The sequence below is a fragment of the Amblyomma mixtum genome, chromosome 3 (assembly GCF_055824585.1).
Source record: "Amblyomma mixtum isolate Tamu chromosome 3, ASM5582458v1, whole genome shotgun sequence".
Lineage (NCBI taxonomy): Eukaryota > Metazoa > Arthropoda > Arachnida > Ixodida > Ixodidae > Amblyomma > Amblyomma mixtum.
The window spans coordinates 255,915,309-255,939,408 of record NC_143014.1 but is presented as its reverse complement, the minus strand read 5'-3'; the positions used below and the strand labels follow the sequence as shown (position 1 = coordinate 255,939,408).

Here is a 24,100-nt window from a genome sequence, read left to right as displayed (position 1 = left end):
TTACAGCGTTTTATAGAATATTTATGGTCCTACGGTGCTGTACTTTAATGTTCACAGTTCTTGTTGTCTTGCGCCACCCAACGGGAGCAGCTTGGAAGCAGTGCAGAGCGCGCGCTTTTTAGTGCCGCGCGAATGGTATGGACTATCAACAGTGGTCGTGATCCAAGGGTGGCTGCCCGCGAACAAGATTTTGTCTTGCGGAACTGGCAGAAGCGTCAAATGTCCTAAATTCCGTAAGCTCTTAGTAGCTCGTAAGGACGCAAGTGAGCCCCGGTAGGCTCCATCGACAAGTGGATCGCGTGATGGACTACGATGACTACGACGAGTACGAAGACCTCTACGCGGACGAGTTAGCGCTCGCGGACGAGCTTCACAGCCGTGAGTTTCCACCCGCATTGAGCGATCGATGTGCCAGATACCAACGCGACGAACACAGATGAATGACTTCTGTTCCTCTCACTGTTCGAAGGCTTCCCGATTGCACGCTTTTCGACCCTTTAAAAAGCTCGCAGTTCACCTGCGTTGACCGTAATGTTTGTGTTGGGCAGTATATGTCGCTGTTGGTTGTGGTTTCAGAGTTCCATTCGGGCTTTGGTGCAAGTCTAATGGTGAATTCCAATGGCAGATCGGGATCAAGTTTTTCTGCTCGGTTTGGATCAGTCGTATTCCAATGGTAAAATGGGAGCGCGAGTTGTATGTTCCAATGGCAGATCGGGATCAGGCGTAAATCCCGGATCGCTCCGTGGAGCAGCGATTCTTGATCTGCCGAAATCGGCGGATTTGACCGGAACCTCGCGTGACGTTTTCTTTTCCGCCGCGTCTGCTTCCGGTCGCGACCGGCAGCAGCCGCTTCGTTCCTGTCGTCGCTACGTGGTGAGCCGGGCGAGCCGGGACAGACGGGCACTTTCCAGTCAACAGTGGACGGCAATGATCTTGCCTCGAGCCGTGCGGCACTAATTTTGCTTCATGGAAGTGACAGTTCCGACTCGGGCACCGAAAGCTCAGAGTCCAGCAGTGAAGATTCGTCTGAAACGGACAGCGAGTGTGAAGCTGCCGGCCTGTATATGCCTGCCGCCGGCGTCAGAAAAATGCGCTAATATTCTTTGTTCGCGTTCATAACAAGCCCTGGAGTAGAGGAATGTAACAAATGAATCATTTTTGAGGATCGTTGGCCAATACCGAGTTGCTGGTAGAAGTGATAACTGCGATACAAGCAAATTTCTTCCTGATGCCCAGTGCGGCTGGCCTGCTGTCTGCTAGCTCCGCTGTTGGAGGCGTCGCAGAAATCGATCATGTCTTTATTTTATTATGAGACGAGGAGCACAGTAAAACGGTGACGCGAGTAGCACCTTTACTACAGCGCTGGCCAATTCCGAAGCGCCCTCAGCTGCGGCATCGATGAAAAACAGTTAGGCTTAGCGACGACTACGGCAGCCAGGGAGAAACGTTGGCCGGGGGGCAGCGCAGTTCGTCGCTCGGCGTGTCCGCGGGCGGAGTCGTTGCCGAAAGCTCGACTGTCTCGCTGATTGGTTCAGCGGCTTGCGTCTCGCAGTCGCAAGGCTGGAAAATCGAGCAGCGAGCAAATTGCCTGCGCGTCGTCCGCCACTTCTTTCGTGAACGGTAGGGACAGGCTCACCGGCTCTCCGAAGACCGCGGCCGCATACTCGCGTGTGCACGGAGAGTGGGCCATCCTGTAGTACATACGCTTTGGTTTTGGTTTTACATTACGGCCTTCGTACTACCTCCTCCTTGTTTCGCCGAGACGGCGTCTGTCAACGCGGAGATCGCGCCTCGCGCAACTCCTGTCGCACTCGAACACGAAGCTGGCAGACCGCAGGGCGTCCGCTCCGGCGGCGCGCCTAGTTTCCGCGGTCGCCGCTGCGGCGCTGGCGTCGCGCTCCCGAGGGATCACTGGCATTCCAATCGCAAACTGGGAGGTGGCAAATCTACGCGCTCCGACGCGCTCCGTACGCGATCCGACGGAGCGGTCTCGATCTGCCATTGGAATTCAGCATAAAAGAAGTGCCGACTGTGATGGGGTTCTGATACACCTTCGGCACTGGACGTAGGGCAGCAACGCCTCCTAATCACACTGACTTTGCTTACTCCTCTGTTCTTATTGGAACCTCTTCAGAAGAGCGTAGAAAGATGCCTAATGTTACAAAACTAGCGACAGTGTCGCATTATGGAAAGCAAGTTTAGTAAACGCGAATTGCACATTTTGTGTTATGTGCGGCATTCACTTTACAACGGCACCGTGTAATATGATCGAGGGAGTTCTATCCTTCACTTGTGTGTTTCACACACTGCTATACATTCTGTGAAGCATTCTGTTTACGAAAGCTAACGTAAAAGTAACGTCAGCTAACGTAAGTCCGTGTGCATAAATGCATGTTATGCATGTTACAGCTTCAGTGCACTTCGGTGAGATACCTTTCTTTAGTGTGAATTAAAGTGCATGCCTCGGAGCAATTTGATCACTTACAACGGCAAGTTTAGTCATCGTCTGTTCCATGCAATCACAATGGTATCGTTATCTTCATAATTTCATAGCTTAACAAGGAACATAAGTTTGGTGACCTCGGATGTTTCTAACAAAATCATTGGAAAAGTCTAGTATTCTTGTTTCAACTTTCATGCCGTGTTGATTGCAAATGCTTTCTTGATTTCTGTAATTTTCATTTTTTTGTGAATATGTTAATTAGGAGGCATATGTCTTGAGGTATATGGAAAATGATGGCCAAGTTTTGCCTTTCTGTTAGATGTTGTTTGGGATGTGGTTAAATCCCGACACGTTACCAGCTGCCTGTGTTCATGTTTAAGCTGCAATATTGCAATTGTGATACCAGCAGCAAATTAAGTGACCATTGTTCTTACAAACATCAATGTAGCACCAAAAGCTTTTGAGCATTTTGCTTAATCCTTGAGTGATTTTTTGGGCAGATTCTCCTGATGCTTCAGCTCCCACAGGTACTGGAAACTGAGTAGCATTTGCCCATGGCAGTGTCTGGTTCATACATTTATAGTGTTAAGACAGGATGTTAACCTAATATGTGTGTAATTTTGTCTTTCACATGCAGAAAGGAACACGAGAAAATGTTCAAAAATACTGAGAGAAAAAATAATTTCTGTTGAAGTGTCACTCATATTTTTGGCTTGCATCATGTGCAACAGGGAGTAGTAACACATAGCATGTTGTATCTGCTTGTTATCCTGTTGCATCTTGAAATGGTGGTTACTGTGGAAACAAAAGTGGGCTTTATTTGAAGAAAACAAAACAGTCGTGCAACATAATGACCAAGCACATGGGTAGAAAAAAATGGAAGACTTTGCAACCCATCAGTATATCTTTTCTGCCTGGCTGCATTAATATTAATAAAAAAAAAAGGAAACTTCATCTCTACTGTTTTGTGATCCTTTAGCTTAGCACTGCTGGTACCTGCTTATTTCTGGCAAGCATTTATTGGATGCCTGGCCATGGTAGGGCTGGTTAGCAAGTGTACTTAACAAAATGTAAGCTTGATGAGAAGAAAGCTTCCGAACTGAAGAACTGCTGTGGAAGAACTGCAAATTCAGAGAATATATTTGCTATCTAAAAATGCAGTAGGAGAGAAGAAATTGCAAGTTTTCAAACTAAACAGACCACGTTCTTGCATGGGGATTGGCAGATCTTGCAGAGTCACTTGGCCTTCCTTGTTTAGCTCCTATTTTCATTGTGCCCTGGTTGGAGAAATTAACTGCTTCTGCAAAACTGTGCTTTTCCTCTCACCGCTTGTGCAGATGAACCGCCAGCACAGCTGTCTGACCGGGTTCTGCATGGCAGAGATGACTTTTCGGAGCAGGACACCCCGCGGTCCTCCTCTTCGATGGCAAAAAGAACACTGGAAGATGTGGCTGAGAGTCCATTGGAGCGTGCAGCTACCCCTACCCTCGGTGAATTTCTTCTTTTTGAAAGCAGTGCTTTGTGCTAACTTGCTTTGCACATCACTCAATTTCATTTGCAACTGCGACCTTTTGTTCAAAAGCTGAAAAGTAATTGTGTACCTCAAGATACCCTTTGACCTCAGAGCCCAAGAAAGAACTAGCTGTATTAGGATACGCAGAATGTTTCTGTGCATTCCTTTCTTGCATGTAAAAAATGAATTGCAGGTGGTATTTGTGACATCAGCTGGTTGTCAGTCTTTTCTGAATGGTCTTCGCGGTGGCGCAGTGGTTGCGATTTTTGGCTGCTGACACCGAAAGACGCGGGTTCAATTCCGACCGCGTCGGTAGAATTTTGGTGGAGGCGAAATGCTAGAGACCCGTGGGCTGTACGAAGTCAGTGAATGTTAATAAACCCCAGGTAATCGAAACTATCCGGAGCCCACCACTACGGCGTCCCTCATAGCTTGAGTCGCTTTGGGTCATTCAACCCCATAAACCAAGCCAAACAAATGTTTTTTGAAAGTTTTACAAGATAAACTTCAAAAAATGAGGCATGTAGAAAATGGGTGACAAGAAGATTGATGGAGTTGAGTTTTAGTGGAAGCACATTATATCAGCAGCAGGGAAGGTGACTGTTGTGAGTCAAGTATCAACCATCCTAGTTTATAGAAAGGAAGACTGTGAAGGGCATTGTCTTGTTATGTGAGGTTGATTTTTTTTTGTTTATCTACAGCAGGCATGTTGTGTTGTGTACATCAGTGTCTTCTTTTCATGGAAATGCTTATCGTTTGCTTCATGATTCCTACACTTGATGGTCAGACCTTGCACTCACCAATCTGTTATTCATGTTTTGTCTTTCGCACAGGTCTTTGATATGTGGACACTTCTGGATTCACCAGAATGTCCATCCCATTTGAGTACTAGGCGTAGCATGAATGCGACAGTTTTGCTGTATACAGTTCTCACAGAACTTTGAAGTATGTTGTCTGGGTTGCAGGGTTTTCTCTTGGATCTTGGTTAATTAAAGAGGAAACGAGAATGAATTTCACAATGTTGTGTTGACGGTGTTACAGAGGCAGTGATGGAGTAGAACTTTGCTGCTGGTGTACTCAGAGTGGGTGTCAGGAAGCTTGCCGAGGCCTTTATTTTTTTATGAAAGGTATCATTGGTGGGGCACTTGTTCGCTATACCAGTGGCTCTAAGGTGAGAATTTGCTAGTGTTTCGTGTTTTACTTTTAATGCGATAGCGTTAAAGGCCTTGTTCACCAGCAAATCCACTGTCAGCATCAGTGTTGTGAGTGAAAAATCACGGGCATGGCTCTGGCAGGTGGCCCCCAGAGAGCAGTCTAGGAGGTAGATGGGTCATCTCGGTCACGTGACCTTGCGGTGTCATCTCAACCTGCCCACCGTGGCAGGTGGCAGTTAAATTAAGCAACTTGGGCCGCACAACTCCCACCGCTGGGAGCACCTACCTGCCATCGCAGGGCAGTGGCGCATCGCTTAACCACTGCAGCACTGCCAGGAGGGATGTGAGGACTCTCAGGGATCTATGAATGTAAAGTACAGAATGACCTTCTGCAAATATGAGAATAAAACCATTGCGCTATCCCATCATACCTATAAGGCAGAGCTTAAGTGTCCTCTCCAGTGATTTTTTGCCAATTTTGCAGATAATTTGTGGGATTAAAAGTTCTACAGATGTGATCAGAAGGGACTCTCATAGTGTTCAGTGGCACTTTTCTTGCTAAACAATGGTGGGATTAGAAGTAGCGCTTTCGTAGCACCTGCCCTCACCAAGCCTATGCTTGGGTAAGGTGGAGTTCAAAGAGGGCAGAATTATTTTTTGATTGCAGCATGGGTAATTTGCGTCATGGGTTATATCATTTTGCTCGCGTTTGCTTTCTTTGATACTGGCACAAAAGCAGTCTAGTCGATGCATATGACAGTGCGCACCGTTTGTGTATGGCCATGCCTTCTTATTCTTAATTTATCATCTTTGCTTTGTATCTTGCTCGAAATTCATATTCAGCTGGCTCATTCTATCACCATAGTTCAAACTTAAAAACTGGTGTAGAACCGTATGGAAAAATGGCATGCGTTAGGAGTGTATTGAAGGGCACTTATTTGAATCATGTTTGCCACACGGGTGTGCATTGCAGGGTCTGTTCGGAAGAAGCTGAGACTCGAGGACGATGGATCAAACTCTGCTTCTGAGTTTTCTTCTCCAAAAAAGCTAATCATCGACGAAGGCAGGCAAGGTGCTGAGTGTGCTACTCCAGGTGTAAGCACAGCACAAGAAGAAGATCTTGCCACACTTCCGATGCCATCGCCGCCGCCCCTTGCCAGTACTGAGGAAGAATTGTTCCAAACACAGTGGCAGGATGCCAGCTCCTATGTGCTGACTATTGGACTTAGGGGCAGTAATGGTCGGCTGAAGTTTGTTGGGCTGAGAGATAGCAGCTGGGCTGACGATGTGGAGGTGAGTGGCTGGAGCTCTGCTGTCTTCTATTTGTTTGTGCTTGCGTTTTGAATATCCATACATCTTGGAAGTGTCACTTGCATAGCTAATGGCCCACATTTTCTTGAGGGAAAATTCAACACTTTTTTTTTTTGAAAGCTGCTTTTGCAGATGAAGTAGAGCTGGACTTCATTGTTAGCATTTTCGCACCAAGTTCTGAGTTGCAGCTTGGACCATCAGTATATACACTGCGTTGTATGTAATTTAGGGTCACCTAAATTGACTTTCTGGCTATGTGTTTGGTAGTAGAGAGACTTTTCAAGTGCATTTTGTAATGCAGCTTTTTCTGCTTGTGTTGGTTCCCCTGAAAACTATGGTTGTTTAAAGATTTCTCAGCGCAGTCTAACCAGATTCGTGTAATGAGTATCGCATCTCTCTGAATATAAGTGGGTCATAAATCTAGGCAGAACCCTGAACGGGGCACTGAGGACAGCTCTATCTAATTTTTGCTTGTAGTAACATTCGACTGTTCAGTTCGTTGTGGCTGTGTTGACAGTTGTTCTGCAGCAGTCACTTATTTATCGCTAAAGAATCTACCTTCTTCACAACATGTGTTGCCCTCTGGGGAGAGGGGGGAAATTCGTCTACTACCCAGGAAACTGGTTGAAACAAACGCGTGTTAAAGATGCAGGTGCGATCTGGTTCTGTGAGGCGCTAACTGTGCTGGTGAAGGGCAAAGTGTGTGCGTGACAGCTGCTGCCGTCTGTCACCTGCGCCTGTCACAAACATCAATTCCACATGCGCGGTAGGGGCTGGCGATCTATTTTTAATCAATGCAGCTGGAGAAGCAGAGGCTCAGTGGTTAGGGCACTCGGCTACTGAGCCGGAATTCCCGGGTTTGATCCTGGCCGCGGCGGCCATGTTTCGATGGAGGCGAAATGCAAAGGCGCCTGCTTGTGCTGTGCGACGTCAGTGTACGTTGAAGATCCCAGGCAGTCAAAATTATTCCTGAGTCCTCCACTACGGCACCTCTTTCTCTCTTTCTTTCACTCCCATCTTCTTCCCTCCCCTTACGGCGTGGTACGGGTGTCCACCGAGACATGCGAGACAGATACTGTGCCATTTCCTTTCCTCAAAAACCAAAAAAAAGGAGAGGCACGCGTGTGCAGAGCAGCCAAATGAATGGAGTTCTCTCGCCACTCAATTCAAGCACGTGGTTTTGGTTGCGGCGTTGAGATAATTATAAACTCTGTGATTGATTCATTGATTGATTGAAACTTTATTCAGACACAACTAGATCGCTAGATCCTTTGATCATTGGAGCAAGTGGATGACAGTGTGGTCTAGTCTCAGAGTTCCGCATTCAAAAAAAAAGTTTACATCATTGCAGTTTTCGTCTGAAAACAACCAGTGGTAGCAGCGTTTTTTTTAAATCTTTTAGCTCATAAAAGCTCTGTGTTCAGTGATGGTAACCTCTTTATTATTAGAGCGATGTAATGAATTGATTATAAGCCAACTTTAATTTGCCCTCAGTGTCCCTTTAACTTTTTCCTTAGCCGCTCTAAAACAGGTAATTTCAGTGTGGTCTGCATAAAATTTTTTTCACATATTAATTTGAACATTTTTTTTCATTGCAGTGTACCATAGTGCAACCAGTATAATTCTTTTTTTATCGGTACAAACAAAAATGAGGTATTTTACTTAAAAATAAAAATGTTCTAAAAAATGTTTTAGACTATAAAAAAGTCTAAAAAAATGTTCAACATATTGAGTTGGAAAATAGAATAAAAAATTTAGATTATACCTTTTATGTGTTATTATGCCAAAAAATAGTAGTAGTCGAAGTTATAGAACTCTTCATGCTAAACTTTCCGGTCAGCAAAAGAAATTAATTGCTCACAAACAGCACTGTGAGCTGCTCTGCAGTGCAGTGGCAGAATGAACTGTCCTGCAGATAACTGCGTCTGCTACGCAGCAAGTTGCACAGAATTATTCAGAACATGCATGATGCCTTCAGAGAGGCCCTGAAAGGAACGAATCTCCTCGGAAACGGCGAAAATGAAAGTTACAGACAGGCGCCTGTCGACAGTCCTGGCTGGGAGAAGAATCATCTCTGTCTGAACTAAAATAAGAACACTGGACGTCGTCTTTTCGCACAGATCTGTCGCGTGCACCAACAGAGTCAAGTGTTGATGCTGTGAAATCGTGAGAACACCGTTGCTGCTGAGAAGGGTCAGTGCAAGAAGAGGACACCACCCTGAGCACCATGCTTGCTCAGCTGCTCCACGTTGACAGCTTTCGTGCAAAGTTTAAAACTACTCCGTCGTGTGGCTGACAAAAAAACCATTTCCGACACTGAACTACAGTCCTTTCACAACATACTGATTGGCATTACTTGTTCATCTCTTTTTTTGTGTGGTGTAGTGCCATTTCCATCACCTGTAGCATGCCTGACATATATTTGCAGCCTTGGGGCGTTACAAGCTGGTGTTTGGATTGACGCACTACTTCAGGGAATAGTGTAATGCAAGGATGTCTTGCAGCATCAGATTTTTTTACTCTGACACTGCTGCTTTCTTTGCTCTTTTTTTATTTCTTTCCAGCTTCTGCTGCCCAATAATCGCCACAGAGGCAGTCTTCTTTCACGGCCTTTTTGGGATGTTTGGACTGATGCACAGGCAGAGGTAAGGCTTTGCTGTCTTTTATCTGCTTTCGCTTGCAAGATATATATTTGGCCTCCTGTAGCTGTAGTAGTGTGCTGCAGCTTCTGTTAGTTTTACGTGGGTTAAGTTTTGCACTAATTTGACCTTATTCGAAAGTGTTCACAGTGGTAAAAAGTTTTCTCTTAACTCAAGAGCCTGTTCTCTTTTTTTTTTTCTTTTGTAAATTTCTGGAAAAAGAACTGCCAGCTGGTAGATGACGTTAGTGGATGCTAAAAGTGTTACTGTGGTGCTAACAATGTAGGAGAGCAGTTTTCTGCTAGTGTCATGGGGCTTACATCGGTAAACCATTGTGGAAACTGTGCTCAGGGTCAGCTGATCAGTGGCAGGGTGGCAGGGTGGCACGAACAGAGATACGTGGTGGAATCGGAGAATAAAGGAAGGGGGACTGAAAAGCGGTGCACAGACATATGGGGTAGGAACATTGGTTTAGAGAGTAAGAGAATGCAGGACTGATCGAATAAGCACCAGTGGAGTGTGTTAGTTTAGGGCTTGGCTTCTCATTTTGCATCAGAGAGATTGTTTTTATTTGATTATGTGAACAGACTTGACATAAAACAAGGTAGTTGCTAATGCAGTGTAATGTTGCGAATGTAAGGTAGCTTTAATGTAAATGTAATGTAATGGAGTTTTGCTAATGTAATAGTTGATGGTGGAACTTCGTGTTGAACTCGTGTTATTATTTTCAGAAATGTTGCATTGGCCTCTTCAGTAATAATCTAGGTATTTGCAGTTCATGTTCTGCCTAAGACCCCTAATTTTCTGTGCCGGTAAAGTTTAAATTCCACGAATTGAGAACAAATGAGAATATTCTGCGAGAAGTGTGCCGTGCATTAATGCATGCGGCCATTCATGCAACAGAGGCCACTGTGCTACCACTTCTTGTCTTGCTGCTTCGTGTTTCGTGCTGCAGAATTCTGTGCCTTTTCCCTTTTAATGCGAAAGCACTATTGTGATGGGTAAATCCCGAGCAAAACTTTGTGATGTTTGTGGCTTTTTGCCAAGTGAAATGAATAAATACAAATAAATAAATATCTGCAACTCGGATTCGAACCCGCAGTGGCACGAACAGATCAGCTTTACTGGCCACTGCGCGAGAGCACTAGGTTATCACCGCAGCCGAACACACTTCATGTTAAACTGCAACCCACTCTTGTGTTGTGCATTGTTATATTGTCTTCTTCATCAACAAATACCACTGTCAAACTTTGAGCAATGTGGCAGTAGTGGTAGAGAGATGTGCGCTGCGTGCGTTGGCGTGGACAACACTGTGGCAGAAACACAGCACTAGAGCATAGGCCACCAGCGTACATTGGGTAACTTGGCTTTGGCGATGAAAAAGTTGAACATCAGTAAAGCTGCAAACGGGCCTAGTTGGTTCATAATTAACTTCATTAGTGCGCTACTCATGGAAACGAACAATACTGGACTCAGAAACCACACACAGACAGGGCGCAAACTGTCAACTGAGTTTAATGCACGGGAAACTCATTTTATACGAACGGTTAAAAGGAAGAAAAGATATCAAAGAACAATCAAACATGATGGTGTCAGGGTGCTGAGTTAGCTTCTTTTCTTCTGTGGTAGATGGGCATACGTGGCGGTTCTGGGTTTTTTCATGTCCTTAAGAAGTCGACTTCACACTTCGTCAGTGTGACTGATGGGTCACTTACGCACATGCCTTCATTTTCTGACATAATGCAGAAGGCTTCAAACAGCTCCCTTTTCACCTTATTGTGCGACCGAAGGATGACAGTAGTGTTGTCAAAGAATGGTTTGCACTTTTCACATCTGGAGCAGTGAGTCTTAAGGTTGCCTGGCGCCGTTCACAAGCCGCATAACCTGCGGTGTTCCCGGAGCCGTTCAAGCATCGTCCCGTCTGGCCAACGTATGCCCAGCCACATGACAGGGGAATTTTATACACCACTCCGGAAGAGCAGGGCACAGACTTTGTTGCGTGCTTTACGCCACATGTGCTCTGACGGCACCTTGGTTTGAGATTGTTTACCTTTGCACACAAACTCTTGTGTTTATTTGGTGCAGAAAACACTACTGGGACATCATGCCGTTCAGCAACTTTCTTTAGCCTATGGGAGACGACATGCATGTAAGGCAAAACCACTGGCCACTTATCTTTTTCTCTTTCTTTCTTAGTCCTTTGTTTTCCTTATATGACTGTCTTGAGGGCACCATTAGCCACTGAAACTAGCATTTGCGTTGGGTAGCCCGCTGCTTTCAGCCGTTCAGTTTGCGGGTTGATGCTGTCACTGACCTTACGATAACAAGGCTTTTTCACTGCCTGAGTGAAATAAGACGTAGCGATGCCGTGCTTAACAAGCTTCAAGTGCGCTAAATCGAATGGTGCTAGTCCCTTCTCACTTCTTCGTTTGGAGCACTAACATAAGTGTGGCCCTTCTGAGATGGAAATGTCCAGGTACTGCAGACTTCCTTCCTTTGGGACTTCATGCGTGAACTCGAGTCCGGCATACGCTCTTTCAAACTGGTCCATCATGTTGAGTATGGAGTCTTCTGTCAGGCATCCTTCACGAGCGCAAATTAAGAAATCATCTGCATATCTGAAACATTTTACCACCCCAAGGGGCTGCAAGGTCTCATCAAGCTGTCGGTCTCCTCTTGCCAAGTACAGGTTGCAGAGCACTGGTGCTATGCAACTGCCAATACGTATTCCATCTTTCTGGACAAACATTTTACCTGCGAACTCAATGAGCAGAGATGAGAGGTATATTGTGATGAGAGCCACAAAATCCGAGGTACTCACCCAGCTTTCATTCATGAACTTCACTGCTCCATACTCAGTCATAGCTTCCTGGACAACTTCAAGCACTTGCTCCTGTGGCACGTTGTAGAATAAATCTGTGACATCTGTGGAGAAGCAGGACACTTTTGGCTCTTCCTATAGAAAAGCGATCACATCGTCAGAATTACGGATTAGGAAGGGGTCTTTCACTGGCAGCTTGTTCAGGTTCTTTTGCAGGAAGGCTGCGAGTATCCTTTGCCACGCACCTCCACCTCAGACAATTGTCCTGAGGGTGTTACCTTGCTTGTGTGTCTTTACCGAGAAGAAAACCTTTAAGCGTAAACCCTTGCTTTCCTTCGTGTCCTTAGCAAGCTTCTCTAGGCCCATTGATCCGCAAAGCTATTGTGCTTGCCTTCAGATGGTCTTCTGCAATTTTTGCCAAGGTTCTCTTCTCTCTTGAAGATCTTCAGTATTGCCTCTATGGCTTTTTCGTTGTACTGTCCTGCTCCAATGACAGCAAACTTTCCTCTTTTATCCGACGTCAGGAGCTTCATGTTGTTTTCCCGAAGGAAGGTTACTGTTTTTTTCTGGGGCCAAGCGAGAAGTTCTAGTAGTGGTTTGCTTTGCTGCGCACTATAAAGCCTCGACTTTGCATGCCTCCTTTTCTTTGCATGAGACTTGCATAAGAGGTCAAGGGGTGTAGCTGAATGCTGAGCAGCGTACTTTGGTTCCACTGCTCAAGGACTTTTCAGGTAGTGGGCTTCCAGTATGATTCACAACATCAATTTTTTCCCGGCCCTTCTTTCGCCTCTTTGGTAAATTCCGAAGAGTGGTGAAGTACTTTTCTGACTCACCCAAAGCACTAGACCAGCAAGCATGGGAAGCTTCTTTTCGGAATTTACCAGAGAGGCGAAAGAAGGCCCAGAAAAAAACTGATGTTGTGAATGCACGTCATCACCCATAGGCTAAAGAAAATTGCTGAATGGCATGATGTCGCAGTAGTGTTTTCTGCACCAAATAAACTCGAGGGTTTGTGTGCAAAGGTAAACAACCTCAAAACCAAGGTGTCATGAGAGCACATGTGGTGTAAAGCACGCGGCAAAGTTCGTGCCCTGCTCTTCCGGAGTGGTGTATAAAATTCCGCTCTCATGTGGCCGGGCATACGTTGGCCAGATGGGATGATGCCTGAATGAACGGCTCCGGGAGCACCGCAGATTATGCGACTGGTTAACAGCGCCAGGCAACCTTGAGACTCACGGCTCTAGATGTAGCAAGTGCAAACCATTCTTTGACAACACTCGCAGGATAAGGTGAAAAAGGAGCTGTTTGAAGCCTTTGCATTATGTCAGAAAATGGAGTATGTGACCTCTCAGCCACACTGACAAAGCGAGAAGTTGACTTCTTAAGGACATGAAAAAACCCAGAACCACAGTGCATGCCCATCTACCACAGACTAAAAGAAGCTAATTCAGCACCCTGACGCCACCAAGTTTGATTGTTCTGTCATATTTTTTTTTTCTTTTTAACCGTTCATATAAATTGAGTTGATAGTTTGAATTGAAAATCAGTTGATAGTTTGCGCCCTGTCTGTGTGTGTGGTTATTGTGTCCAGTATTGTTCATTACCATGAGTAGTGCACTAATGAAGTTAAGAAGCTGAAGACGCACATACCTGGCTCCCTGGGTCAGTGGACACCTCATTCTCGCTTTCAATTATGTGGTGGTGGTGTCCATGTGCATAAAACTTCTTTCGCGCAATACCTCACCCTTAGCAATGCTAAACTACCAGCTATTTTTTTTCCTTCCCTACTCCTCATGGCTTTTTCGCTGCATTTGCTATCTCAACGGCCCTGCCGCCTTCTTTTCCACGTTTGTAGCAACTCTTTCTCACTGGTGTGTGGCACGCGCTTCGCCTCGATGGCCCAACACCGAGAAGTTGGCTTTTTCTTACAGCTTAGGAGCATGGTGGATTAGCTCGCTGTGCATATCTCAAAGAAGATGGGAAAAAAACTTGTGCTCTGTTTGTAACTTGGTTTAAAATATAACATGTGGTGCTTTCTGAGGCAGATGATTCAAGGAAAAACTCATGTTATATTCATGCATATACGGTGATATTGCTTTCGACAGGTGCCAGTATCATTTTTCCTATACAAGCACGTGAGCGTGTCGCTGCCAGAGCTGCTGCGCTTGACGTGCTAGCTTTCTTTAATAGATGGTGGAGTGGGCAAGTCAAGGCATCAGCAAAGTTTTGTTACTAGATTCTGTTTCAAAGGAATTCAGCCAGTTAAATTAATAAGATTCCTATCATTCTGTCATTTCTACTATATGTTCAGGAACAGTGTAGCATAAAAAAAAAACAATGTAGCTGCTAACTAATACCATTCTGTGAAAAATGATAAACTAGGGGCCATAGTTAGGCTTAGTTAGGCTTCTGCTACCTTCTGTCATGGCCACTCGTGGTTGGGTTATTTCTCCTATTGTTGGCACTTGCTGGATTCAGTCATTTGAAGGCACTTTTGAAGTTCATGCACTCAAATTAATGAAGCTGTTTTAACTGTGCGAAAGTTTTCTAGAACGTTTTGACAGTGCAGAGGTGTGCACTGATATACTGTGTATTTAATTTCTGGTTTGCAGTTGGAGAGACAGCAGCACGTAGAACTTGAGCGAACTGCCAACATTACCAAGAACCATGCGGTGAATTCACTTCCGGAGGGCGTTGTGGTTGGTGAAAGTGGCAGTGCTGATTCAAGGGAAAGATCATCTGCATCCTCATCATTGTGGGTGGAGAAATACCGCCCTTCACAATTCATAGAGCTCCTCAGTGACGACGTGAGTTCGTTTTTCCTGTATGTCTGTGTGTCTGCATGTTGAAGTATTGTTGTTACTCCTAATTATTCCGTGACTGCTTTAGCTCACTATGTAGGTTATGACAGAGTACCTCGTTTACTTGCATAGTGAAAACACTTGCATTGTAAATACTTCATTCATTAATTAAAATGTTAAGAAATTTTTTTGGTTAGCGTGTAAATTTTACACCACATAATTAATGCATCTCCCATATTAGTACAATGTTTCTTCAGAACATTTATTATGCAAACAAAAAAAAAATGGCAGTGGCTTAGCTCAACTATGCCAGGATATACGTAGTGGAAGCTTGTTATTACGCAGTGACGAGGAACTACAGCAGGTTGTTCAGGTTGCCATAAGTCACATATTTTGTGTGGCCTAGGGGGTCCTCCTGTGCTTGTGTTCTGCTGTACCACTGATTGTTGGTTAGGTCTGCCCTGCTGTCACACAATTTTGGGAAGGCATAAATGCTTAGGTTGACTTGGTATCGTGTGCAGTAAAATTTCTTTATGAGCGAAATAGAAATAATATTCATAGAAATGCTGGTATTATTTGCTTTGCCATGTGTCACAACATAGGGGCATTCCTTCTACAGTTTGCTGTGTGCCGAAATATCACCATACAAATAGCTCATGAAGGCTAGGGTAGTAAATGGCCCTGAAAACTTAGTAAATGAACAACTCTACTATATTTCCTAAGTATGTTGTTCTTCTCAGTAGTTGAACCCTGTTATAAGAGACACGGGTGTAGCAGACAATTGGAAATAAGAGACACTTTTCATTCTCTCGTTTCGCCGGCCTACATCTCCCATTAAGCAGACGTCTTTTATAATTGACATGGGGTATAGAAGCCTTTCGGTAGTAAAGGACACGTTAGAGTTCTGGTCAAGAACCAAACTTATGAGAGACATTTTAACTTAACTTGTGAGGTTCCTTCCCCACTCCGCAGATGTGGCTCCATCGCTCACAATCCACTGTCATGTCTATGTGCCAGTGAGGAGGCAAGACTTGATTGCTCCCGTGATATTTATTGCAACTGAAACTTACCTAGATGTAAAACATTGACGAGGGCACATTGATTGTGAGTGCTACGTGAAGAACAGCTTCCAAACTATCAGTGGGGGGTACGGGCACAAATATGTGGCCGTCTGCCCGCACTAAGATTGTCAGTAGCACGCAGCCGACCTGCTATCGTTACTTCTTCAGTTATGAAACTTGAAGCCTGAAAAAAAAGGGCTGTTAGTTAACAGTTGGCGCGGCTTGCAGTTATGCCGCTAACCAGCGAGCAAGCCTCCACTGGTGCGCCGCAGTGTGCAACTCCTGTTGCCGCACTGTAGTTAGTGCACGTTGCCTCTGTTCATGGTTTCGAAGCCCGGTGAGTTTATGGTGGAGACTTTGGAGAATTTAAGTGGGACGTGAAGTGAGCATATTTACCAAGGCAACAACAGGCGTGCTAACATAAGGAGGGGACGCACCTCCAATCCAGCTCTCCTTCTCGGTTAGTGGCAGCCGCGGCTACGTTATCAATGTGACCGCGTGCTGAAAGCAGGCAAGCTCTTTGTCGGGCGCGTTTCATGCGCTGCAGTGCCGCTACATGGGGCTTCTTTTATTATTAAAGGTGCACTAAAGAGGAATCTGAACTCGTCTTTTTACCGTGGGAACTCGATCCACATGTTCCGAGCATTTTTAGAAACTTTGAACTACTGTCTTCTGTGGCCGATTTCCCTAATTTAAATCGGATTAAACGTCCCGGCTCCCACCTTTATTTGAACTTGCCGCTTATGGTAGGAGGAGACAGCCAACCTTTCGCTCTGCCATCAGCGGAGTGATACATAATGATCGGCGAAAACAAAGAGTCCACTTGTATTTTTATTTCCGTGGGCCTAATTTGCAGCTGTGTAGTCTCTGACTGGATCTATTTATTCGCGAAAACCTAAAAAAAAAAAAACTAAATAAAAGTGAAAGCAAAGCCGTCTCGCGATTGCTTGAAAGGCACTCCACGCGTCGGTCGACTCCTCCTACCGCCTGCAGTGAGTTCAAAAAAAGGCGGGAGCCGAGACGTTTAATGTGATTTTATTTAGGGAAATCAGCCGCGCAGGACAGAAATTCGAAGTTTCTAAGAATGCTCGGAACGTGTAGATCGAGTTCCCGCGGTAAAAAGACGAGTTCAGATTTCTCTTTAGTGCACCTTTAAGTGCTTGGTTTGTGTAACAGAGTTTGCTGTATAAAATAACACAGGACAGCAGACTTAAATTTTTACAATTCACAATCGTAAACTAAAAAGTTTTGGTACTTTGTGTATCTCCAAACTCCATTTACCTCAAAGTTTTTCTCTGTTTTCATGACTTCAAGTTACTGAGATCTAAGTGCATTATCCTGTTCTGCAACAAATTAGTGTAGACACAGATCGTCAACAAATGCAGCTGCAGTGCAGTAGAAGGCATACGGTATCCTGAGATATGGCAACCATATGACAGTAAACAGCTACTTTTTCTGCTAATAAGCTTGTTTAATGAGCTGTAGACATTTTTTTTAGTGAAACTCCTAGTCGCTGGATGGCAACATAATTGTAGTGAGAGATCAGAAAGGAATGAAAACATGAAACGCTGCTTGTAACAAACCCCTCATATAACAGACAAAAACTCCTCTCCACTACTTGTCTCTTATGAAGGGGTTCGACTGTAGTGCTTTTTTCTTGCACTTTGGCATATCTGGCATAACGATGCAGCTGTTTTGACATCTTCACTTTATTTTCTCCAGATGTCACCAAAATGTGGAACACCATATTTACTCGCATGATTTGCGCACTTTTTTTACTTTAAATTAAGGCTTCAAAAAGGGGGTGCACAAGTTACGGGAAAATTTTTTGAACACGTCCTAACAAACTCCAGAAAGGTCATAACGTGACTGCTGTATATTGCCGCCTATTTCCCCCAACTTGTACCCGCCCTCCCCCCACTGGCCAAAAAAAAAAAAGAAATGGCTCCAAATGTAAAACACATATACCCTCCTGCCTCGCCCCACATTATGTAGTTCCCTGCGGGATGGCATGACAGCGCATGCGCAGCTCAAAGTAATAAACACGCAACGGTCAAGTCGCGAAGCCAGCAGTGGGAGGCAAAGGAGATAACGGGCGAAAAAATGGCGCCCTCATGTGCGGCCCGGCTGACTAGTGGCAAATTGAACAGCAATCGGCTGGGTAGTTTCGGATTCCGGCGCACGCGCAACTGTTCGTCTGGGAAAGTGACCATGAGCGTGAGTGAGCCAGGTAAACTGTACACAGTTTGGGCCTAAAGTCCAGTTAAAAAGTTGGGTTGCACAAATTATGTGCGGGCGCGAATTACTCTAGTAAATATGGTAGGTGGCAAAAGTAGTAACATCGCAATTTTCTGTGAATGGTGTCAAAAGAAATGCTATATATGCAAGAGGATGCACAGCCTATAAACGAAGAGATGCAAGCTTTATCGAGCACTGTTTGTATGCACCACATTTGGGAAGGATCAGTGGATGCTATGTTGGATTTATAGTTCTGAAGACTGCTACTTCATCATTCCTTCATAGTTTATGGAAGCTGAAAAGATGAAAACGGAGTGTTGCATATGTGACTTGAGCTTACTAGAAGAGCTGTGAAGGAAAGCAAGAGCACGCTTTGCCAAGTTTAATGCTTCACAACATAGTCTGTGTCGTTGTTGAGTAGCATCATTGATCATTGTCATATTATATTAAGTTCATTAGACTGGTGTGCAGAATTTCTGGAAGCTATTGAACAGGTCTTGTGATTATTGTGTGGATGTATATCTTTGGTGATCTGTCATGAGTGCCTCGTTAGAGGCTGCAGAGTAGGCTCCTTGTTGCTTACTTCACATTTAGGGCGTGAACCGAACGCTGCTGCAATGGCTAAAACTGTGGGACTGTGTTGTGTTTGGCCGGCCACAAAAAGTGAGACCTTACCCGGAAAAGCACATGACTGCAAACAACCAGAACAACTTTGTCAAGCGCTACGTGCCAGAGGTCAAGGAGGTAAGAGGAGTTCTATTACAGTTTACTTAAACCTGCCTTTCTTATAATTTAAAACAATGGCCTTGTTGCTGCAAGGATGGAAGGAGGGCAGTAATTTTCTTATTGTTTCAGTACTGCGGTAGTTAGTGAATAGAGAGTATTTGTATGTACTGTGTATTGCAGCGTATAGTCAACTCCAAATGAAAGTCGACTGCCCTCTTGCAGCCCTTGCTGACTAAAAAAAGGTTAACTCAATAATTCGATTCATATGCCCCCCTTCCCTGCATCCCACCCTTGACGAGATGGTACTGCGGCGTGCACAGTTCAGAGCAAAACAATTACTGACGATCAGTGCTATTGATGCATCAGATTATGCGTTGGCATTAGTGTTCCACCCAGAAGGAGCATCTGCTGCCAGGTTCAGACCATGGGAGCGGGCGAGTGATCCCGTCCATCAGTCACCGGTGTGACACATCACACCTCTGTTCCACTCTCCCTTAATCACATTGGGACGCATTGTACCCTTTTCCACTCCCCACCACCCTTCCTACCAACCTCTCATCATCTTCTCTCTTCCACTTCCTCTCCCCACATGGATTTTTCTCACTCCACTTTTCCTTCTGCCTGCTGAGGCTTTAGCCGGATGGATGGACAGACAGGTTTTTTTAACATGAGGGTTCTTATGCTAATGCATTAAAAACGCGTAACGATGCAATTGCACGGCAAGCAGCTGGAGGCAAGTGGAGATCAATGGCGATAACTGTGCTCCATCCTGCTTTCCATATTTGCGTATGGCCAGCTGACTAGCGGCATACGGAACTATCAAACTGCCAACAATCCTGTAGGTTTGGATTCCGGCGCGATGTGCGTTCTGGAGGTTATGGGAAGTTTTCTCTCGTGCTTGTCAGGAAAAGTGACCGCCTGCATGAGCGAGCTGGGTTAAGGCATACAACTGGAATTTTCCCAGCGGAACTGATTTGCACACGAATTAAGGGGGAACACTGGTCTTGAAAAGAAAATTTTATTAATTTAGTCATAGTTATGAAATTTTCAGGGCACATGTATTTTTGTGCACTGATTCTAAATATAGTATGTCATTTAATTTCATGTAAAACAATTCCTTGAGCACTTATGCACTTTTTATGCAAGTATTTTGCGGAGAGTTTTGAAGAAAATTTGCTGCAGGAAACTTGCTGAAATGTATGCCATTGGGTTCTCTTGACACCAAGGAATACAATAAGGGTAAAATTATCATCCTGGCTCTCATAGAACTTGAGTAATAGGGTACTGAAACTGCCACTTCAGAAACAGGAGTACACACTTTCCTTCTCATTTCTGAAGCGACAACTTCAAAACTCTATAACTTAAGTTCTATGATAGGCAGGAAGACAGTTTCACCCTTATTGTGTTCCTTGTATTCATAGATTTGCTTTCATGCAAATCTATGAATGGCTAGCAGGATTTGTTTATGGCCGTGCGCCGCCAATCTGTGCTTGCAGTGCGTCCTGTGGGACTGGTGATCGTGGCATAGACACTGGCTGACGAGGGCAGTGCTTGCTGCTTGTGGGTGCGGTCGCGGCGCCTGTGCCCATGTCAACTGTAGTGGTGCGGTGGAGTGTTTTGAGCAGCATTTTTTTTTTTTTCCGCACATTGTACACAGTGCGCTTTAACCAGAGGTTTTTCTGACTTCGGGTCATGTCGAAATTTGTGTTATTCATGGTTGTATCATGGAGATTCTAGAGTATGCGATTATTGTCATAACACTTAAAGGAACGCAAATAACAATTCGATCCAGTTTTTGGTCTATGTAAACATTGATTCTGTGGCTCCTTCGAAGGTATGTTGATGTTTGTTCAGCAGCAAAAGGTGCATTTATTACTGAGAAAAGTACATTTAAAAATTGCTCCTCAAAGTTTTCCTCTCCGTTTGATTGCAACTCATGGCGTCTACACCGTAAAGGACTCCATGATCACAATTTAGAAATTAATAATGGTGTAGCCGAGCCTCCAGGATCCGTGCCCCAAAAAACCTGGTCGACGGAGCACAGTTTACTTGTGAAGTCTGTTAGGGTGTCGGACTGTACACTGAAGAAGAAAAACATAATCACGGATGGCCAAGAGTTGAGTGGACTGGCAAGTTTTAAGAAATGACTGGAATGGAGTGGCTGCGGCTGGCACAAGATGGGCGATTGGAGGCCATTCTAAGAATTGTACCGCAGTGTACTTAAAGGAGTACGGACACCATATTCTAGAGCTGCATGAGGGCTGTTGCACTTTTTCCAGTAATGCAAGCATTACTTCCACCATGCGTCAGTTACAGCTGAGGTATAAAGATATTTTAAAATGTTAAGAGATGCTGATATAGCCAGCAGCCTATTTCTGTCCCGTTGAGCCCGCTGATATTAACAGGAGCACGCTGCAGATGGCTACAGTCGAAGTGTAATTTTGTATCAGGCTTCCAGAAAGCCAGTGTATCGGGCCAATGTACTGCCGGACTAGGAGGCCCACCCATCCTGGCTCTATAATAGTGTATTGGAAACCAATAAGGAGTTTTATCCATCCAACCAGGAAGCAGGGAACAGCTACATCATCAAGCAAGTTGCGCCACATTTTTAAAATCTTACCAGTTGCATAAGTCCGAGTAAAGATTGAGCCAGAACCAGTGGCAAATTTCTGGAGGTTAGCAGATGGCAGTGCCACCTATGAGCAAAGCAGCAAGCTGTTTGCAGCGCTCTACAGCTGCTGTTTGGAGCAGCCTGGGGCGCCATTCTTGCTTGCTCACCATAGCAGTGGGCTAAGAACAGATGTGTTTGCGGTGATTGCCACACTCACCAAGGCACTGCACTATGTTTTGGTACAGTTCTATGCTGCCAATATCGGCGGTGAGCATGCGAGGGTGAAGTGGCGAAGTCGTGTCCATATCCATTGAGATGAGGCAGACAATGGAGCAGAAAATGCGGCACTGTGAGCGCTTTGTGAGCGCACGTGTCTTGTAGTGGTTCTGTGCGGAAGCTTTAGCATACTGGTTTTGCTTTGCAGCTAAAAAAACAAAAAAAAACTGAATCCAGGACTGTGTATTTGAATTTTTGCTATGCTTTCCCCTTCCCCTAAGTACCTTTGAAACTTCTTGCACATTGTCCTCTCGGTTGTCCCTTCTGCCTGCTAATTGTATGCAATGAAAGGGAAGAGCCCCAGCTAATAGCCCTGCATTGAGACTGTATGCTCAAAGCCCTGAAGGCTGTGCTATCTTTTTATTACTTCATATTTAATTACATGTGTGTTCTATATTATTGACTGCAGCATCGCAGCATTTGAGCAGACTTTCAAGATTTGTTATATTGCTTGTAGTAAAGTAGTGTTTGGCAAGAATGATGAGAACTGTGTGGGCTCTGTTTATTGTGCAAGTTTATTTGGTAAGCTGGAAGATTAATTGCTTCACGGGCCTTTCATTACATTCACATCTGTTGCTAAATGTAGTAACCACGTCTGAAGCAGCCGCTTACTGAAGCTCACTTGTAAGTGTGGTGATGGTAAACTATATCACTCTGTATACTGGTTTTGTTGTCCTGATATGTTTACTCATTTCTCATTTACTTTTTGTGTAGGAACTGGATGAACATAAAAGGCCTCAGCAAAAGGCAAGTCCTGGCACTTTTGCAGTCATTGAAACTGTTTCATGAAATTTGTAGAGGCTACTGGGTGCCAAACATTCTGTTAAAAGTTCTTTGCACTTCTTAGCCAGATATCATCAATTCTTGTATTGCATTCCTACAGTATACGTACCTGCATATTACTCGAAGTCATCACAATGAACACAAAATTTGTCAAAGGGCAATGGTATACCATTGCCTTTGGTGCGTGATGGTGCTTTGGAAACTGGCGTATAATACTGCACTTTCTGCATGGGGCTTTTTGGGTGGCAGTGTGATCACAGGCTACCTGGGTTTCATTTTTGCTTGTAGCTCAAGTGGCAATATTTTTGTGCAGTGCTAACAGAGTGGCACTGAAGAGGAAAGCTTGAGTTCTCCAGCACAAACTTTTCATGCGATACAGAACATAAAGCACTTCGAACATGTCTGCTCTTCTGTTATGCTTTTAACATTACTGTATTCTACAGTAGCATGGCAACTATCGTGGAGGGGTCACAGCTAAGCTAATGAGCAGATAATGCTCAAAGTTTAGTGCTGACAGTGTTATAAAAAGGCTTTCATTTGGTCTTGTGTCATAAGTACCTAACAGTTACATGTGTCTTTGAATGCTGCAGAGCCTGTATAGACTACACAATGTGCAGAACAAGTGGTTTCGATGCTTGTTAAGAGAATGTTTTAGTCATTTAATGGTCCTTATTCTATGGTTGTAGGTGGTCCTCCTCTATGGTCCACCAGGCCTTGGAAAGACGACGCTGGCTCATGTCATTGCAAGGCACGCTGGTTACAATGTAGTGGAACTCAATGCCAGGTTCGGGACGTTTAACTCTGTGTGCATGTGCATGTGTTCGTGCATGCTTTGTATTTTAGCCCTGTCTTGTTGGATTGCCATCCAGAGCAGTTCATTCCTTTTTGTCAATGAAAGAAGCAGTTTTTACAAGCACCTTCCTTATGGATGTTGTAAATGCAGCCAGATACAGATAAATTCAAATATTTGTAACCTGTGTAAACTGTTATGAAGTGGATTTTTGTATGTGTAATTGGGAGCATTATGATAGTCTGATGTTAAATCTTCCCTGCACTTTCATGTCTGACATGTCTGATTATTCTGGAGACCACTATTAATAGGCTTTTGTCATTTGGCAGTGATATACGGTCATATTTGAGACTTGCTTAGCATTTAATGGTAGAATGCGTTTAAAGGAATGCCTGACTGGTTTCAATGTGTGCAGTGTGTTTGCATGCATCCTGCACACCTTGTCCAGAGTTCAGGATGCATGCAAACACACTGCACACATGAGCACCAGTTAATGCATTGCATTAAACTCACTTCTACCATTAAGTGATCGGCGCCTTGCCTCCGCTTCGGCGCTGCTCACACCTGGGTCCTCTCAGAGGCGGCGGCAGTGAGCCTCTGCTCAGGCAGCTTGTTTAGCAACAATGGCAGGCGAAGCTCTTTGGCTGGTTGCGTCTCTCATTGTTCAGAAAGAGCTGCTGAGACTATATCGTTATATAGGTAGACAGTTTATACTAGGAAGAGAACGATGCGGGTGGAGTGGCTGACGCGGATCATCTGTCTCGGGCTGCACATTTCACAGCAGCCGCTGCAGACAGAGCGAAGCGTGGTGCGACTGCCTTGCTATCGTGGGATTGAGGTAGGCAGCGCGCAGGTGATGCGTGGGGGCGTTTCACAGCCGCTGCCTCTGACAGATCTCCAATCATGCTGTGCCGTGTTTCTGATTATGGAATC

The 24,100-nt window shown here is 44.8% G+C and overlaps 1 protein-coding gene across 2 annotated transcripts in view; it reads left to right on the top strand.

Annotated features, from left to right (window-relative positions):
- Nucleotides 1–88: 88 nt before the first annotated feature.
- The window catches only part of cutlet (chromosome transmission fidelity protein 18 homolog), an 88,623-nt gene continuing 64,611 nt past the window's right edge, over nt 89–24,100 (top strand). The window contains exons 1-8 of one of the 2 annotated variants that reach the window (XM_089583320.1): nt 89–378; nt 3,781–3,933; nt 6,084–6,403; nt 8,986–9,066; nt 14,494–14,688; nt 18,576–18,725; nt 22,309–22,341; nt 23,064–23,161. In XM_089583320.1, coding sequence (XP_089439446.1) covers nt 303–378; nt 3,781–3,933; nt 6,084–6,403; nt 8,986–9,066; nt 14,494–14,688; nt 18,576–18,725; nt 22,309–22,341; nt 23,064–23,161 — 1,106 coding nt within the window. In that variant the 5' untranslated portion in view covers nt 89–302. Of the gene's footprint in view, nt 379–611; nt 2,066–3,780; nt 3,934–6,083; nt 6,404–8,985; nt 9,067–14,493; nt 14,689–18,575; nt 18,726–22,308; nt 22,342–23,063; nt 23,162–24,100 lie in introns of those variants that run through there. The other variant, XM_089583321.1, reaches the window with a different exon arrangement.